Source organism: Buteo buteo, chromosome 11 (assembly GCF_964188355.1).
Source record: "Buteo buteo chromosome 11, bButBut1.hap1.1, whole genome shotgun sequence".
Classification (NCBI taxonomy): Eukaryota; Metazoa; Chordata; class Aves; order Accipitriformes; family Accipitridae; genus Buteo; species Buteo buteo.
This window is the reverse complement of record NC_134181.1, coordinates 22,491,703-22,510,163: the sequence shown is the minus strand read 5'-3', so window position 1 is coordinate 22,510,163 and position 18,461 is coordinate 22,491,703. Positions and strand designations below refer to the sequence as shown.

At 59.6% G+C, this 18,461-nt stretch overlaps 1 protein-coding gene across 1 annotated transcript; it reads left to right on the top strand.

Annotated features, from left to right (window-relative positions):
• The first annotated feature begins 1,174 nt into the window (after positions 1-1,174).
• HSD11B2 (hydroxysteroid 11-beta dehydrogenase 2) lies at positions 1,175-17,821 on the top strand. Its single transcript, XM_075040439.1, has 5 exons — positions 1,175-1,452; positions 15,207-15,419; positions 15,657-15,842; positions 16,403-16,540; positions 17,023-17,821. Exons 1-5 carry the CDS (start codon positions 1,182-1,184, stop codon positions 17,382-17,384), a joined length of 1,170 nt encoding a protein of 389 aa, XP_074896540.1. The 5' UTR covers positions 1,175-1,181; the 3' UTR covers positions 17,385-17,821.
• The last annotated feature ends 640 nt before the right edge of the window (positions 17,822-18,461 follow it).

Genomic DNA, 18,461 nt, shown 5'->3' with positions numbered 1-18,461 from the left:
CCAAGCTGAGCTGTGCCAAGACATACCGTGTCAAGCTGAGCTGAACTGAGCTGAGCTGAGTTGAACCAAGCTGAGCTGAGCTGTGCCTACCTGGGTGGCACGATGTCCCGAGCTGTGCTGAACCAAGCCGAGTTGAGCTGTGCCATAGGTGGCATGACATCTCAAGCTATGCTGAACCAAGTCAAGCCATGCTGAACTGAGCCGAGCCAAGCTGTCCCATGTTGAGCCTTGCTGAACTGAGCTGAGTTGGGCTGAGCTGTGCCTACTTAGGTGTCATGATGTCCTGAGCCATGCTGAGCTGAGCTGAGCCGTGCTGTGTCAAGCTGAGCTGTGCCAAGCTGAGATGTGCTGAGCTGTGCTGTGTCAAGCCGAGCTGAGCCAAGTTGAGCCATGCTTACCTAGGTGGCAGGATGTTCTGAGCTGTGCTGAACCGAGCCGAGCTGAACCGAGCTGTGCCGAGCCGAGCTGTGCCCAACTAGGTGGCATGGTGTCCTAAGCCGTGCTGCGCTGGGTCGAGCTGAGCCACGCTGCTGTGCTAAGGCATGCCGTGCCGAGTTTAGCCATGCCTTCCTAGGTGGCACGATGTCCCGAGCCGTGTTGAGCCGAGCCGAGCCAAGCTGAGCCATGCCTTCCTAGGTGGCATGGTGTCCTGACCCATGCTGAAGCAAGCCGAGCTGAAGCGAGCCGTGCCAAGCCGAGCCGTGCCTGCCTCGGTGGCATCATGCCCAGAACCGTCCCGAGCTGAGCCGAGCCGTGCCGTGCCGTGCCGTAGGCGGCATGCCGTCCCGAGCCGTGCTGCACGGAGCCGAGCCGAGCCGAGCCGAGCCGTGCCCACCTGGGTGGCACTGTCTCCCGCGCCCTCCCGAGCCGCGCTGAACCGCGCCTAGCCGGGCGGCACGATGTCCCGAGCCGAGCCGAGCCACGGCTCGCGGGGTCCCGCCGGGCTCCGCGCCGCCGGGCTCCGCGCCGCCGCCCCCCGCCCCGCTCCGCTCCGCTCCCCGCGGCGGCGTACCGGCGGGGCTGCGGGCCGGTACCGGCGGTGCCCGGTACCCCCGCCGCGGGCCCGATCGTCTCCCATTGGCGGGACCGGGAGCGGCCCCGCCCCTTTCCCACCGCCTGGGCGGTTATAAACGGGCGCGGCGGGGCCGGGCGCGGCGGCAGCGGCGGGGCCGGGGCCCGGGATGGAAGCGGGGCTGGAGCGGTGGGCGTACGGCGCGCTGTGGGCGGCGCTGGCCGGTAGCCTGGCGTTGCGGGCGGCCCGGCGGGCCCTGGGGCCGGGCCGGGGGCTGGTGCTGCCCTTGGCGCTGCTGGCCGGGCTGCAGAGCCTGTGCCGCGCCTGCCTGCCGCTGCCCCTGGGGCTCGCCCTGGCCGCCGCCGCCGCCTGCCTGCTGCTGTGGCGGGCGTCGCCCCGCAGGTTGCTGCCGGTGGCGGGCAGAGCCGTTCTCGTCACAGGTGAGTGCGGGGACAGCGGCCTCGAAGCCCCGACGGCCCCGGCGTGGGGGCGGCGGGGAGCGGGTGCCGGCCAGGTCCTGCGAGAGGGGGCCCGTCTGGGTGCCGTCCCGCGGCCAGAGAGGTGGCCCGCTCGTCCCTCCTCCGTGTCCAAGCAGAACCGGCCGGGCCGTACCTGCCGTCGCCCTCGCCCTGAAGCGAGGAGCCGCGAGGGAGTTGCGTCGGCCCCCGCAAAAGCGGCTCCTCGCGCATCGAGCGCCGGTGGCGGCGCGACGCCGGGAGCTGCTTCCTCTGGAAGCCGGAAGACTGGATGGGACATGTGGTGGGGCTGGCGCAGGGCCGGAGCGCTGGTTTGGGAGCGCCTCAGCTGGCCCAAGGGTTGTCTTCTCCTCGCCTCTGGAGCCATGCTTGTTCTTAGAAAGCTTCCCGTGGCACCCCTAGAGGCTACGACGGGGCCGGCTACCGGCGGTTGAGCACCGCTGCTCCATCCAGAGCTCTGTCCTGGGGGCAAACCAGGCTGTTCCCCCTCTTTGCAGGGGAATCCCCTGCTCAGCTGCTGCCCGCCTCCTCTTGGGGCTGCCTGGCACAGAGCTCCTCCGTGGGGAAGGTGGCTCGGCAGGGAACGTGCTGTGCTCCCAGCCCAGGCTTCACACAGCTCTGGCTTTTGGTGGCTGAATCTCTTTGGGGTATCTTGGTATACAAGTGCTTTCCTCTCTCCTCCCTCCTGGCAGTGGGACGGGAGGATGATGAAGGTAGCTGGGGTCAGCAGGTGCTTTGCTGTCAGATGGCAGCAGCAGACACAGGGTGAGGAGGAGGTGCTGGAGCCAGCGTGGCTGTTGCCGCAGGTGTGCTGGGAGGGTGCTGCTGGCTCCGCGTGGATGTGGAGGGGAGGGAAACCCGTGGGCACGACCTCGGTGGTGCTGCCAAGGACAGGAGCCCGCATCCTGGTGGGAATGGCTGGGCTGGGCTTGGAGACCCCCAAGCTGGAGAAAGGGATTTGCGCATTTCCTAGAAAATTGGGTCTTGCGATGGGGGGTCTTTGAGAAGGAAAGGTGAGAGCCGGGTCTCCTGTCCGGCTCGAAGGGCTCTGCGGTGCCGGTGGGAAGTGGAGAGAGGCCTCTCGGAAGGAAGAAGCTTGGAGGAGCGAGGCAGCGGATGAATGAATGATTCAACCGAGTGAAGGTCAAAGCCATGGCAGGGCAGGGCTGCCTGGGGAGGACATGTCTGACAGCCATGCGCTCACAGGTGCCCTGTGGCACGCCAGGTCAAGCCAGCCCTGGCTCTGTGGCATTGCCTGTATAATTAGTGCGTCAGTGGCTGGAACAAGGTGTTCTTACCCTGGTGCATTGAGGTGACACCTCTGCAGCTCTGGTGTGTTTGCTCTTGGCTGTAAATACTTTGTGGTTTTACAGGTTCAAGGCGCAGCCTGTGGTGCGGGATTGGCGTTTCCTTACTGCTGCTACAGCAGGTGCCTGCCAAGGGGCAGATGCGAGGGCTGCTCTGCCTGGGATGGCATCCCTCGCTTGAGCATTTGCATAGTAATTGGCCTGATTCTTTTGCGGATTAATTCTGGACACCTCCTGGCAACTGGGTATTGAGTCACTGCTGGTGTCTCCTGTGGGAGCAGCCAGGGAGGATCAGTGCAGGAGCAAGCTCTTGGAGAAAGGCAGCCTGACCTTCCTTCTCTTGCCCATGGGAAGCAAAACACAGCAGAGGGAGAAATGTGGAGCTGGGTGCCTGGGGATACTGGGCATCAGTGAAGGTGTGTGAGCCATGCTGGCTGTCATGCTAGACCTTGCAGGTCAACTGAGAAATGCAACAAAGTCCCTTCCTGATGCCTGCCATGGAGCACCGCAGCTCCCAGCCCAAAAAGCTTTGGGTATTGTTTCCTCTTATATACATTTCTTGCTGCTGGCTTAATCCTGTGGCAGGGAGTTGCACAGGTGATGCTTAACTGGAGCAAGGGAATGTGGCTGCAGTGCTGTTGTACCTCCCGGTTGAGGGGTCCCAGCTTTTCCAGCTGCCCACTCTCCCAGACCCCCTGGGAACAACGCCAAGTCCAGCTCTGCCTGTGATGCTCCAGCCCCATGTGCTGGTCCGGACATGGCTGGCTGATCAAAACTTAGCTTGCGGGAGGGGTTGAAGGAAAACTCACTGTGCAGCTCAGTGGGAAAGTAGCAGAGCAGATGCGGAGCTGCAGAGCAAAGCTGCTGACCCTGTGCAGGGGCTGCAAAGCTGTGGTGTTCCCCATCTCTTGCAGGTTTGCATTTCAGGGGCTGGGATTTGGCCGGAGCAGGGATGGGCAGCTGCCTGCTGCTGGAGGGGAGTGAGAAATGCTGCAGTCTTCCATGGTGCATGCCCTGGGCTAGCAAAGTAGGTGACCACTTAGTCCCTGCAGTGCTGTTTATCTGTGGCTGTGACTTTGGAGCTCTTGCTCTGCATCCCGATGGTCCGGCTTCTCCAGGCGTGCTGCTCTCATGTATGCAGCCTGGCTTCGGGGCAGGGGGTGAGGAAAGTGTTAATCCTGCCTTCCTAGGGGAGGTCACAGCTGTTTGCAGTGAGGAGGAGAATGCCCTCCTGTGCAGCTGGGCTGGGAGAGGTCAGCCCTGAGAGTTCGGACAGGATGAGGAGGGGAGTGGAGATCAGCTGCTCTGGCCCAGGGCTGGGAGGGAGACAGCAGCAGTTTCCATGCTGCCCTTGATGTGCTGTCCTGAGCCTGCCTGTGAGCCCAAACCTGCCTCCAAGATGAGCCCAAGGTCCGGCCCAGGCTTTGGCCAAGCATGGGAGGCTGCAGGGACCCCAGTGTGCCTGCAGTATGGGCAGGCTGGGTATGAGCAGCTGCTGATCAAGCACCAGAAAGCTGCAAGGCAGCTGATACCTGGTATCCCTCACCACCCGTGTGTGGTCAGGGCACCCCGGGGTGCTGATGCTGGTGGCTGGCACTGCTGGCCAGTGGTGCAAGTGTATGCTGGAGGCTCACCACGAGCAGTGTTGCCCTGAGCTGTGTGAGCAAAGAGGAAGGGTGTTGCTTGTATCCCCTATCTCTTTCCTATTGAGAATCAATATAAAAAGCAGTCCAGCCTCTGTAGCCTGTGCAAGGGGGATGGTCTGCGAGAGCAGCCTTGGAGGGAGGTGATGAACTGTCACTGCTTGTCCTCACCAGATCCAGGGTGACAGCACTTCATGCAAGGCTTGGCTTTGACCTGGGTCAGTTTAGATGTGAGCCTAGATCATCCTTTGGTCCTTGTGGTCTTAGTTGGATGCCTCTGAAATTTGGTGAGTCCACAGAAACCACCCAACACAACTGGGTTTAGTGTCTGGAGGTGGTAGAGGGATGGCCGTGAGCACCCTGGGGCTCTGCTGTGCAGCTGGAGCAGTTGTGAGCCCCTTGCTGTTGTGTAGCTCTGCTGTGTGTGACTGCTTGGGCTGGTTCTTCAGACTGTAGCTAATTGCCTGATCCTCAGAAAGGACTGAACGCAAACCAGCCCATAGACCTTGCATACCTGCAGGGTTTTGCCACAGCAGAGGGAAGACATGAGTTGCGTAGCAAGGTATTGATTCTTACACTTCAGCTTGGATGAGAAGTTGAAAACAGTGAATTGTTGCTCTGTGTGTAAAGGTTGCACCTGAATTACACAGCTCTGAAATAACCTAAAGCCATAGGAGTGCTGCCTGGGGGAGGCAATTTAGGTCTCTTGCATCCTTGCTCCTTCTTGGTGTAGCCTACAGAGCCAGCACCTGCAGACCAGTCTGTCCCCCAACAAATCATTTTTGTGAACAAAACCAATTGGCAGGTCAGGCTGCTCCAGACCCAAACCTGCCATGCTCTCCTCTCTTCTCCTTCCTCGCTGCAGGGGAAACTCGGTTTTCCTGGTGAGGCTCTCTTGTTACAATTGCATGCCCCATTAACAATCTGAAATGGGTCAGAGCTTCAGATCATGCTCAAGGTTAACAGAGGTTTTGCAACTTGATCGTAGTCAAGTGGAGCTTTGCCGTTTCCCATGGGCTCAGCAGATGTTGAAGCATCTGGTGACTGGCAGGACAGAGTGATTCAATCCAGATGGGATTCTCACAGTTCTGTCATGAAGGTAAATAACTTTCCTTTGTAAAAGAGCAGCATCGCTCCCATCTGGACTTTGATGTTGTCTCTTAGACCTGTTTTCCAGCTAAACTGGGTGATTGAGAAATGTCAGGGGTCCAGACGTTGGGGCTGTCAAGTAATGCATGCTGGCTTTGGGATGAGCACCTCTGCTCCAGGTGGAGCACCAGCATGGCATGCTTACAGCCTGTATTTGGTGCTGAGCCTGCCAGCAGCCCTGTGATAAGTAACGCTTCAAGCAGAGACACTATAGCTCTCCAGAGGCAACTTCTACTCTGCTTCTGGAGCTGGTAAGCCAGCTTAGAGATACGTGGGGTCTCACCCAGGTTAAATGCAGGCTGAAAATCAGCTCATTCCCTGGAACTGCTTTGGTTTTTCCAGGATCTATTAAAAATTAACAGCAGAGACAACTGTTCCTCCAAGCTGAGACGGGGGGGGACAGGATGAAAACCAAACACCCAAACTCCAGCCCTGGTGTACAAGCAATCCCCTGCATATTGAAAGAAAAAAAAAGGCAACATTTAACTCTAGTTATGGGTTTTGCTGCTGGTTTCTGGCAGTAGAGCAGAAAACCTGCTTTCTCTGTCTCTTTGCAGGGCTGAAGCTCTCCCCCCACTTTGTCAGCAGCCCTCCATGGTTTTAGGATTCTTCTTGCCCTTGCTAGGTTTCTTCAGAAACAGATACCTACCCCTGCTCACTGCAGGCATGTAGATATATACACTCAGCTTTTTCTCAGTTATCTATTAAATAAGCATTTTTGAAGCCCACTAATGACACAGACCTGTTGGGGTGGTTTTTTTAGCACCGTTAACCAAAAATTATGAGCACAGCTAATTAGGAGGAAAAGCACATAGAAGTTGCACACTGTGGGAGAACAGAGTTGGTAGAGAAACCCAAGCTGGCTTGATTAGTGCTCAGGGTTATGTGGGGACATGAGAGCAACAAAGCAGAGACTTCTCTGCAGAAATGAGATTGTCAGATGGGAATGGATACTTTGGAAGAAGTGTAGGCAGTTGCTGCCCTCTAGCCCAATGAGCAGCACATCTTTAATAAGGTCTGGGATTGTGTTACCCACTGTTGAGTCTAGCTCCCCTCAAGCCAGGATCTGGTTACAGAAGAGCCATTCTGCTTTTACTACTGGTAGCATGGGGGTGGTGGGCTTGCCCAGCCGGGGTTTGGCTTCAGCAGGGATTGGGGGAGTGTCTTCAAGGTGCCTCCACCAAGCCTGGGCAAGCATTTGCCTTCTCCCCATGGTCTTCTTTCAGTGCTGGCCCAAAATTCCTGCTGGGGGACTTCTGCTTGCCCAGCTGACCCATGCAGGAGGAAAGGCTGCAGGGCTTTCATGCCTTTTCACCTCCTGATGTTCCTCCTGTAATCTCAGATCTGAGATACCGCTGCAGAGCCTGCAAGGTGGAAAACACCCAAGACCATTGCCCTCATGCTGTCAGTGTGTTGCTATAGGTATAGTTTGGGACTTTTTTTTTTAAACTTTGCCCAGCATTATGCCTGTTACCTCCTTCTCAGGGTGCTATGGTATGCCCATTATCTCCAGTCCCTGTTCCTCTGTCCCAGCCTGTGCGTGCTTCCACATGCAATGTATCCCTTCAGGTTCCTTCTGCCCTGGAGAGCTGCCAGCCCCTGAGCTTTATCAACTTCCCTGTTGGAAGCTGGCTTCCCTGTCGCACATGGTGCTGTCCTGGGATTTGCTGGCTCTAAGGCTGTAATCTTGAAAAGCAGTTTTCAGCTTTACAGGCTTTGTGGCAGTGCATCCTTTTGCTGGGTGGTTGACCCTGGGGAGCCAGATGGTGGGTGCTCCCCAGGCAGGCTGGGGATGGAGAGGATGGATGGGCTGGTGAGCCAAGGTGCTGGAGGAGGTACCTGCTGTGATGTCTTCTGTGGATGCTTTGAATGTCTGGCCTCTTCTTTCAAGCCTTTCTCTGTTTCTTCTGGTGGTGGTGATCTTCTTGTGCTGGGTCTCTCAGCTTCCACCAGACATACCTGTGAGCAGATTTGTGATCCCTCCCTACCCTGTTTCTCTGCTCTGGTGGCCATGCTCCAGTTTGGCATAAACACCATGCTGTGCGCATCTGCTTCTCATGACCCTGTCCAATGACCGATGTGACGGATGCTTGCTCCTCCCCAGGGTCCCAGTTACCAGGTGGGGACAAGCTTTATAACCTGGGGTGCGCAGCCATCCCTTGGTGACTTCTGTCCCCCCTTCAGCTGGTGTGCTGGCCTCTGCCTGTGCTGTCCCAAGCTGAAGGGCACGCGTGGGTGCTGCCCTGTGCGTTGCTGTTCAGCCTTGGTCAGCACAACTGTGTCCAAGCACATCAGCCTGGAGGGCCACCTTCATGTATTTTGGGAAGATGCACCAAAATAGTCTTGTGATACTCAAACTCTGACTCTGAAGAGCTGGTGGGAACTGCAGGTGGAGGGTGAGGAGAGGACAACTTAAATCGGGTACAGAAGGGGCTGGTGGGGCTTGAGGTGGCCGTAGGGTATGGCTCTTAGCCTGGAGGTCTAAACAGCTCGATGTATTGAAAAAGCTGTCTTGGCTGAAGCTCAGCTGGTGGTCACTCAAGTGTTTTGCTCAGTTTCAAAAAAAAAAAAATACAACCCAACAACAAAAACCAACCAAACAACAAAAAACAAACCCCAAAACCTGAGCTCCATATGGATCTGGAAGCTGCAAGGGAGCAAATGCAGAGCCCATCGTGATGTGGGGATGGGCAGTGTTTGCACTCATTTTTCTGCTTGCCTGGGCTTGTGGCATGTGGTGGGAGTTTATTCTTGTGACAAAGGGACTGATGAGATTGCACCTTACAAGCAAAGTAGAATTTCATCACCAAAATACACCTGAACTGATATAACTCCACTGAAACTGCTGTAGCTTTATTTTTATTTTTTTCATTTTTTTTCCCTGACTGTGGCTGGTGGAGCTTTCTGGCTTCCCAGCTTGGCTCCCACCTGGCCTCTCCCTCTCCAAGATCCCAGGCAGATGTGTTATTGGCACTGGCTTGGCATCGCCACTGATCCGGTCAAGCTGTCCCTGGGCCATGGGTGTCCTTCCTAGCGACAGCTCTTGCTGATGGATGACTTTCGTGGCTCGACGGCTCCATGTTCCCAGTTCACCGTGTTCCCTCTGAAGGTGATTATTAACCCAGTTATCACCACAGCTCTTCACAACTTCCTCTTCTTGGGGGGATATCCATCTAGGACATCCCAGGCAGTGCCCTTTCCCAGGTAATGTCCATGCTGCTGCTTCTCCTGCTCATCCCTGCCTGCAGAAGGCTCAAATCCTTGACTGTGGGAGTCTGGCTGCTTCTTTTGGGGAGAGGATCTGCCCTCGGTGGAGGCAGCAGCTGCTGGAAGATGCTGTCCAGCCCCGGGAAGCGGCAAGTGGCTGCTTCTAGGAAATTCCTGTGCCCTTTTTCTGTGAAACCCCAAAGTGCCGCAGCGTTTACTGGGAAGAGAGGTACTTCCTCCGCCCTGCCTGTTTGTGAGCCCTGGGTTTGTCCTCACCAGCAGCAGCATCACTGCTGTGCCGGGGCTGGGTTATCGCCCGGGCTGTGCTGTGCCTGCTGCTCCTGTCTCTGAAGAAGACTCTGGTGCTTTTGCACCTGCTGACTTTGCAGGTTCAAGCCCTTAGACTGAGCTTAGCGGGTCTGGGTGCGAAGCTGCCCTCCTGAGAGAGCTTAAAGCCTGGGCTGAGGCTGACCGCAAGCTTGTGGATGGATCCTGACCTTCTCGAGCATCATGCCAGGCACTGGCCTTGTGCAGTGGAAGGTGGCTGGGCTCATTTCTGTCTTGGCTGCACCAGGGCTGTTTGCAATGTAACAAGCTCCTGGCTTCGTTAGCCCTGCTGGCTGCAAGCAGCATCTGCTGCCTACAGCTTTGGGGGGGGGGCAGGGGATAAGGCATCTGGGTGGCTTTTAGTGATGGGGAGGGCTGTGGCTCCTGACACTGATTTATCTTACGGCTGTTCCTGTGCTGTTGGGTCCCCAATACTGATGCACTGGAGCTGGCACCTGCTCCTGAGAAATGGGCTTTAATTCAGGAGCTGTGGGCCCATCTGCGCCAGCCTCGGGGCTCCTTGTCATCTCTGTCTGGCTGCTTCGGGTTGTCTAGGCAGAAAATCAGATTTTTTTTTTTCCCCCCTTCTGTTTTGTTTAAGTGAAAGATATCTTCCCGGATGGAGGTGATGGCGTGTGAAGCTTCAGAAACACTCGGCTAATCCTTTGTAATTCACACCATCTGGCCCTTGTCCCCAGCGTGGAGAGGGGGTTGGGTCACCTGTGTACCCCCTGTGGTGATGGGCATCCCCAGCTCTGCCTTCTGCTGTGGTTCATGGGCCTCCCAGGGGGGCTCAGGGGCTGCCTGACCCCCCACCTGGACCCGTAGAACTTGCTGGAGGGATGCAGATGTGGCACTTTGTCCCAGGCTGCAGGAGCTGTCAGCATCCTGGCCAGTAATCTCCCTCTGGCATGGCTGTGCTGTGCGGGGGGTCCCTGGGAAGCGGTGTGTGCCCCCCTTTGGCTGAGGCCCTGCCCGGGGAAGGAGGCTGAGGCTTTGCTTGGGAGGGGGGCTTGTGCGTTGTCCCCTCACCAGGGCTTTGGGGCTGAGATTTGGGTCATCCCTGGAGGCATGCATCTCCCTGGGTTTAATTTAATTTAATTAGGCTCATGGCTTCGCAAAACCAGGCACTGAGGACCAGCAGCAGCATCACTGGGGCTGCTACCACCCTGGCCCCATCCGCCAGCACCCAGGCACGGAGGCTGCTTCTGGGGGGCTCCGTGGGGAGCGGGGATACCCTGCTGCCAGCACAGCACGCTGTCGTGCGAGCCGCCGGCTGGGGTGCGGTTTCCTGTTGACGGCGATGCCACCAGCTGCAGTGGGGTTGGGGGGGCTGCCAGTGCCCCTGCCCGGCCCTGCTCCCCCAGCAGGACCTTGGGTGCAGGCGGGCGGTGGGTGATGGCTGCCTGGGGAGGCTGGAGCTGGCAGGTGGCTGTGGTGGCTCAGCTGCCATGGGCACAGGTGCTCCTGCTGTCCCCTCCCTCCCCAGTGCCCTGCCAAGAATTTGTTCCCTCTCGCCTGGGGCTTACATCACCCCTTTATCGCTCCTTGCTCCAAATGTGGGCGGCATCCGGGAGGTGTTGGCCGCAGGGCCTTGCCCATGCGTGATTTTGCTGGGCGCTTCGTCCTGCCTGGACCTGTTCCGTACAGGGACCCCCCTCCTCCCTGAGTCCCTTTTGGGGTGCCCCATCCCCTCTGATGCCACCTTGCCCTGGGATTCCTCCTCCACGGGGTTCCCATGGTGCTCCCAGGATGGAGCCAGGATGACTGTCCCCAAGCACCTGAGCCAGGATCAGTCCCTGCTGCTCCCGTTCGGGTGCCCGGCAGAGCCTCCCTGCCATGCGGCCGGGCTCGATCCCATCCCGCACCCAGAGGAGCTGGATCTGAGGTGGCAGCGATGAATCCTGCCGGGGCCAGAAGGCAACACCTCCAAGCAAAACATCAGCCGTGTTTAGCTTGGTTTCCCAGGCAGGATTTGAGTTTGAGCCTCTGGAAACAAGCAGCTCAGAGTGTTAATCTGCTCGGCCTCGGCGCCCCAGCGCCCCTCCGGCTGAAGGTGTCCTTGAGCCCCACGCCATCCCAGGGCTGGGAGGCTGGTGACAGTCCTGTCTTGGCGAAGCGTCTCGGACAGGGTGGTGGGACACACAGCCCAAAAGCTCTGTGTGGGAGGTGGGATTGATGTTCTAGGATTTAGGGAGCGGTGGCAGGGCTGTAGGGGGGAAGTGGGGCACCGAGGTGATGGCCCGCAGAGCTGGGGAGGGGGTGATGCTGCTCTAGGTGCCCAACCCAGCTGGCAAGCACCCAGCTGCCTCCTGGCTTGGTGAAAGATGGGGCATCCTCAAGGGATGCCCAGCAGCTGCCCTGCTTGCCTGCCCTTGCCACAGCTGCCCCTAGGGCTGCTGGCTGCCCATGCTGCCAGGGCTAACCCCAGGGGAGCCGGTCCATCAGAGGGATGCTCAGTCCTGGGGTAACCCCTCTCTAGCTTCCATGCTGGGTGGCCCTGGAGAGAGCAGCTCCTGGGGAGCTGCTGCTGTGCCCAGGCACCCACAAGGCTTTTGGCAGCTTTGCAGCTGCATGGAGCTTCTCCAGCCAAGCTGTGCTTCTAGCTGCTGAGGTTTTGCAGGTCTGTGCTTATCCTTTCCTGTTGTGTGTGGCTCAGGGATGAGGGTGCATGGCTCATGGCTTGAGGATGAGGATGCACAGCTTGCAGCTCAGGGATGAGGATTCACGGCTCACAGCTCCGGTGGGGAAGCCGCTCCTGCATTGCATTGGCGTGAGCGCTGCGGACCTGTGCCAGCAGCCCTCCATCACGTACCGTGCTGGCAGTGGGCGCAAGGGTGAGGGGGGGTTGGTTGTGGTTTGGCAGCTCCCGGGCGGTAGCCATGTTATCACCCATCTCAGCTCTGCTCAGCAAACCGTGGTGTTGATTTTGAGCATGTGGCCATGCGTGGCAGCCTTGGTGCTGGCTGCAGGAGCAGTGCGAATATGAGACAGCAAAAAAGCCAGTGCCATGCCATGCCTGACTCACCCGAAAGCAATGGGCCCACACCAAACTGGGACGGCAGCTTCAGCCGGTGGTACGTGAGCCCAACCTGGCTCCCAGCAGCGAGGAAGCGTGAATGGTGCCTACCCCCACTACGGCCGGGCAGCGGAGGCTCAGGCAGGCTGGCCGGGAGCTGCTGGGCTGACACAGCTCAGCCCTCCAGTGTCTCTGCTTTCACTGGCGAGGGGCATCTCTGGGTGGTGGGCACACGATGCTGCGTGGTCAGTCCTCTTCGCCCTCCCTGAGTGGGTGAGACGGCACCCCAGCGGTGATGCTGGAGGCCAAACCTTTTTGCTTGCTCAAGATGATAGGTAAAGCCGGGGCTCGTTTGCCAAAATCCCAGCGGAGGCTGGTGTGCCCTGCTCCTGGGGGAGTCACTGCAGTGGCTGGAGCTTCTGCAAAGTCCTGGGGGAACTGCTGCCGATCCAGGGCTCCAGCAGAAGGCCAGCCAGCCCCTGGAGCCGGCGTTTGCCCCCGCTTGCCGAGCCTGCGGAGCGCTGCTAGATTTTGCAACCCGGGTTTGGGCTTCGCTCCTGCTGCAGCAAAAGCCTCTGGCTGCTGGCCCGGGGCCCACGGGGGGGATGCGATGGGGGGCTTCAACCCGCCTGCTCTCCTCTGCTGCGCTCCTTATGCTGGGCTTCTGCGCTCGGTCTGACCACGGTCCCTCCCGCCGGCACGGATGCAAAACCGGTTGGCAAGCTGGGAGCAGGGGAGCTGGCGCCGACATCTCCTCGTGATGCAGCATCCTTGGAGGGCGGCGTGCCCAGCGCCAGCCTCGCCGGGGCCGTGCAGACTGGCTGGCTCCAGCGCTCCCGGCGGAGCTGAGCCAGCGGCAGCGGCTCTCATGCCAGCCCCGGCGAGGCCGGCGACTTGAGTGCTGGTAGCCACAGGGAACGAGCATGGTCCTCAGCGAGCTGCTGTGCTTTGGGGCCATGTGTTATAGTCCCAGAGGATTTCATTGTCCCTCCCTGCACTCTTGGCCATGCCTGAGTGCGGCGGCTGGGAAGCCGAGCAGTGCTGGAGACCTTAAATGACACCAGAGCATCCTCACCCTCCTGGCCCCGGGCCTCCTGCCAGCCTCCCAGGAGGGGTGGGGTTTTTTTTGTGTGTGTGTGTGAATAAATTAAAACTTCCGAAACAAACCCTCCGACTGCCCCACTCCTCTAAGGCAAAACAAACCCTGCCTGGCTCGGACGGCACGCGGCTGTGTTTGCTCCCTCCTTGCCAGGCTTGCCTGTAACAAGCCGGCAAACCTGTCTCTCGGGTTTTTGGGATGTTTCCCAGTGTTTTGAGGCTCAGGAGGTGACGGGGAGCTTGGTGTTCAGACTGGAAGCTTTTCTTGCCAGCTGGGGCAGGAGCAGTGCAGGTAACCGTGTCCCGGCGGCGGTGGTAGGCAGGGTGCTGGCTGCAGCACGGTGAGGCCGTGGCTGCGAGCACTTTTATTTTTGAACCTTATCTTTATTGCAGTTTTCTCCTGCCTCGTTGGGAAAAGCGAAATGCACCTTATCTGGCCGGCTGCTGGCAGCACGACCTGTTCCCAGGGAGGGGAGAGGCGGATGTGCAGCTGGCAGCCCGCAGCAGCTTCGGCATCCCCTGCGGCACCGGGGGCGACGCTGAGCTGGCCCGGCATGCACCCATGATGGGTGCTGGGTGTTGCATGGGAAAGCAGGGTGGGGGGGTCCCCCTGCAGCCCCTTCCTGCCAGCTGAGCACCTCTGGGGTGTGTTATTGCCCCGGCCTCTGGCCAGGGGCTTTATTGTGGGTTTCTGCTGCAGCAATAAAGCCGAGCTGGGGACCAGCCCGTGGATGCCAAGCTGAGGATGGCTTAGCTAGCACCCCCGGAGCTGGAGCCAGCAGTGCCCCGACCCCAGCCTGGGGCTGTGGGAGCAGGGAGCTGAAGGGGGGGCAGCCGGTCCCCATGCCCACCCTGGGGCTGGCAGGAGAGGGGCTGCTGTCTCGTGGGGGCCCATGGAGTGGGTGGCAGTGCCCGGGGCTGCCGTTGTGTCAGTCCTGGGGTGGCTCCAGGTGCCGGATAGGGCCCTTTCTCAGGCATGTCCTAAGGAGCACCCAAGGGTGCCGGGCAGGAGGGTGCAGGGCCCATGGGGCTGCCCCTGCAGCGCTCCCTTGTTAATGGTTAATGTGACTGGGCAGCAGCAGTGGTGCAGGCTCCTCGGAGCTATCAGCACTGCCATCACCCCAGGAACAGGCTGTACCTTGCTGCCGCTGTTTGTTTGCGTCCTGGCTGCTGTGCCCTGGCCACTGGTCCTGCAGCTGCCCTGTGACACCCAGCTCCTGCCCAGGCTGTCCCCCAGCCACCCCGACAGTGGCTTTGTGGGTGATGGTGTCACCTGCAGTGCCCCTGCTCAAGCTGAAATGGAGGAGATGAGGCTGGACCCAGGCATGGCAGCACCCAGTGCTCTCCAGCATGGGACATCCCAGTCAGCTGCTCCCTTGAAGGATGAGGGGTGGCAGGAACAGACCAGGATCCCTCTTTTTTTCCTCCCCCTTTTTAATCCCCTCGGCACCCCAGCCAGGTGAGGAGTTGCTGTGCCTCTTGGCCACCATTTCTGGGAGGCAAAAAGCAGTCAGGGAGAGGCAGCGTCTCCCATGGAACCTTGTGCCAGCCCTGCATGGTGCCCGATGGAGCTTTTGGAGGCTATTTATTTTGGGGGTTGATGGCTTCCACCTCGCATTGCTCTGGGCTGTCCCGGTGCTTCAGCATGCCCGCAGTTTTACCTGCACCTCGCATCAGAGAGACGCTCAGGGCGCGATGGGGTTGCAGATAAGGGAGTGTTTTCTTCCTCCTGTGTGTGTGACGATAGAAAACAGCAGCTCCGTGACCTGTGAATGCCCCAGAGCAAGGTCATGTCCCCGGGAGCAGGGTGATGAGCCAGGGTGGTCCCGAGGAGGGGGACTGATGCTGGGGGAGGGGAAGGTTTGGTCCCTGGGGATGCAGAGGCAGAGCTAAGGGGTCCCTGGGGGCTGGGGACAGCTGGCCGGTGGCTGTCACCACCCACTGCAGGGCTCCTCTTGGCTCTTGCAGGCTGTGACTCAGGCTTCGGGCAGGCGACGGCACGGCACTTGGACGCCATGGGCTTTCGGGTGTTTGCCAGCGTGCTGGACCCGCAGGGTCCCGGCGCCCAGGAGCTGCGCAGGAGCTGCTCGCCGAGTCTGACGCTGCTGCAGATGGACCTGACCAAGCCGGAGGACATCCAGCGCGTCCTGCAGCACGTCCAGGCCCACACCAACAGCACAGGTAGGAGCCCTTGGTACACCCCCTCCCCGGGGACCCCATGCGGCTTCCCGGGACCTCAGCCTGCAGCCAGCGTGGCAGTGCACCTGTGTCAACAGCCTCTGGTAATGGGGCTTGTCCTAGGGCACCCAACAATTCCCCTGCAGGACCCCCATGAGCTGGGGAGTAGCTGGGATCCCCAGGGTGGGGTGGGGGGTGTCACCCATTCGGGTTGCCTCTTTGAGCATCCCATCCCTGCAGGGCTCTGGGGACTGGTGAACAACGCTGGCTTCAATGACACCATTGCCGATGCCGAGCTCTCGCCGCTGGGCAAGTTTCGCACCTGCATGGAGGTGAACTTCTTCGGTTCGCTGGAGCTCACCAAGGGGCTGCTGCCCCTGCTCCGCTCCACCAGCGGCCGCATTGTCACCGTGAGCAGCCCCGCAGGTGAGCAGCCCCGCAGGTGAGCAGCCTGCCTTCGGCATGGCCCGCCAGACCCCTGGCACCCCCAGCCTGGGTGCGGGTCGGGCATCCCCATGGTGCAGCACGGCTCCCACCCGCCCCGGGCACCTCCACCTCCCCAGCCAGCCTGCATCAGGCTGGCACCAGCAACCCGGTGGCATCACTGAGCCCCGAAGCGGGCACCCAGAAATGGGGAGCCATGGGGCTCTTTGTGCATCCTAGAGACAGGCAGCCTGGTGGCAGGCAGTGTGGGCAACCCCAGCCCAGCTGCCAGACGCCTACATTGGAGATGACAACCCCAAGCTTTGACTGGCCGGGGAGGGAAAACCAGCTTCCTCTTCCCCACCCCCCATCCCCCCCACTTCCCCCCCATTAAAACACTTATTTGAAGCAAATTCCAGTTGCTTTCTCAGCAAAACAAAACCTAAGGCCTTGTGCAGGGGCCAGGAGTGTGGCCCTACGCAAGCCCTCCTGGTCCCTGCCTGCCCCCAACCACATAGACAGCTGCCTGAGAGCTCGCTCATTCATCCTTTTGCTCCTGCAAGGTGACCTACCCTTCCCCTGCCTGGCAGCCTACGGGGCCTCGAAGGCAGCCCTCAGCCTGCTCATGGACACCTTCCGCAGCGAGCTCCAGCCCTGGGGGGTCAAAGTCAGCCTCGTCCTGCCTGGCTACTACAAAACAGGTAAGAGGGTCAGTGCCCACTTGCTACCTGCGCCCACAGGCAAAAGGCAGGTAACTCGGGGAGGCAGAAGATGGAGCAATAGCAGGAGCAGCTGGTGGTGCAGGATGCAACCTCTGAGCATCCCCAGCCACCTCCCTGGGGACGGTGGCCCTCCTGTGGCTTTTGGGCTCCAGTTGGTGTGAGGTAGGGTCAGGATCAAGCCCTGCCAGCAGTTCTGCTACCACAGCTGGCTGAACCAGCTCAACCATGTTTATGGTAGCACTGTCCCCCTTGTAGGCAGGGTTCAAGACTGCTGGCCCAGTCCCACAACACCAAGAGCCACCACGGTGCTACCACCGTGCTTCCCTCATGGCATATCTTTGCCAGGATTTCAGCAGGACTTTCCCAGGAGGCTGGGAGCAGACTGGGGCCTGCTGGCACCCATGCCAGGGGGGCTGGAGGAGGGGGGACCATACAGCTCATGGGGGCCCACGTCCTTGCAGGGACGACGTGCGACCCTGCCTTCTGGAACCTGCAGAAGCAGCGGCTGGTGGCCAGCCTGCCCCGAGAGCTGCTGCAGGCCTATGGCGAGGACTACGTGGAGGAGATCAACCGCCAGTTCATCCAGTTCATGAAGGTGGCGGTGGAGGACCTCAGCGCAGTGGTGAACAGCATCACGGACGGGCTCCTGGCTGCCAACCCAGCTGTGCGCTACTACCCAGGGCAGGGCCTTGGGCTCATGTATTTCATACACCGCTACCTGCCGTATTTCGTCCGAGACTTGTTCTTGAAAGGATTCTTCATCAACCCCAAGCTGCCCCGAGCGCTGCGGCAAGAGCACCACAACGACGTGAAGAAGGCCTGACCTTGGCCTGCATGCGGTCGCGGGGCAGGAGCGAGCCTTCTCCCAGGATCTCCAGGCACACCAGCCCCCGAGCGCGTGCACAGCCACCGGCATCGCCCTCCTGCACTGCGGGGGAACAATCAGCACTAGATGTTAAAAACCAAATTGCTTTCCAAAATCAGGCAGATCTATTTTCTATTGTGCAAGAATCAACATTTTCTAGAGACCTTGTTTTTGTATTTTTTCTAACTGTGCATCCTCCAAGGGGGCCACCCCTGCCTGACTCAGCAGCTCTGTACCACGGGCTGGGATATTCCTCAGGCATTTCTCAGCTACCCGACATCTTCCTCACTGCTGTCGGAGCTGCATTTGTCTCCGTCACCTCTTGGCTGGCTCAGGCCTGGGACCCTGTGGCTGCTGCTGTGCCAGCCCCTGCCTCCCTGCCATTCATTACACACTCCACATGCTCCTGGCGAGCACAGGGGCTGAGGCCAGGCTGCTAGTGCCGCAGAGCTCTTCACAAGATGAACTACATGATTGTCACTTTTTAAATAAATCTGTTCTTGATATGGCACCAGGCTCTGGCAGTCTCCTTCCGCAGTGCAGCACTGCAATGCTTAGCTAGGGATGCCCTGCCTGTGGGCAGAGCTGACCTGGGTCACAGCTGGCACCACACTGAGCCAGGAGCCTTGCATGGGGCAGCAGGTGCCACAGGCAGCCCCAGAAAGGGGGTCTGCCTGCCAGTAAGTGCTTGCACCCGCTCCCCACTACTCCCCACCCCTACCTCAAAGGCTTCCTTTTGCTTTGCTCTGACACTGTAGCCCTGCTGGGGCAAGGATGGAAGGGCTGATAGTGCCACACACAGACAGGCCCATGCAGGAAGCCCAGGTGCAGGGGGACAAGCCATGCAGCTCCATAACAGCATAGCTCACTCCCATAAGGCTGCATAAGCAGCGAGGGCTACACCTCCCCAGCACCATCAGCTCAGCACCCGGCTGCACCCACAGACCAGGCACCCCCTGCAGCTTGGGCTGGAGTGAGCGCCCAGGGCCCCAAGAGGTGGTACTACCACCCTGCCTGTGGTAGAAACAAGTGTCC

What these genes read in the sequence shown, in the direction of transcription:
- HSD11B2 (XM_075040439.1), top strand. Translation starts at nt 1,182, where the DNA reads ATGGAAGCGGGGCTGGAGCGGTGGGCGTACGGCGCGCTGTGGGCGGCG. An exon ending in CAGAGCCGTTCTCGTCACAG is followed by an intron (nt 1,453 to 15,206) that starts GTGAGTGCGGGG and finishes TGGCTCTTGCAG; the next exon opens with GCTGTGACTCAGGCTTCGGG. An exon ending in CACCGTGAGCAGCCCCGCAG is followed by an intron (nt 15,843 to 16,402) that starts GTGAGCAGCCCC and finishes TGCTCCTGCAAG; the next exon opens with GTGACCTACCCTTCCCCTGC.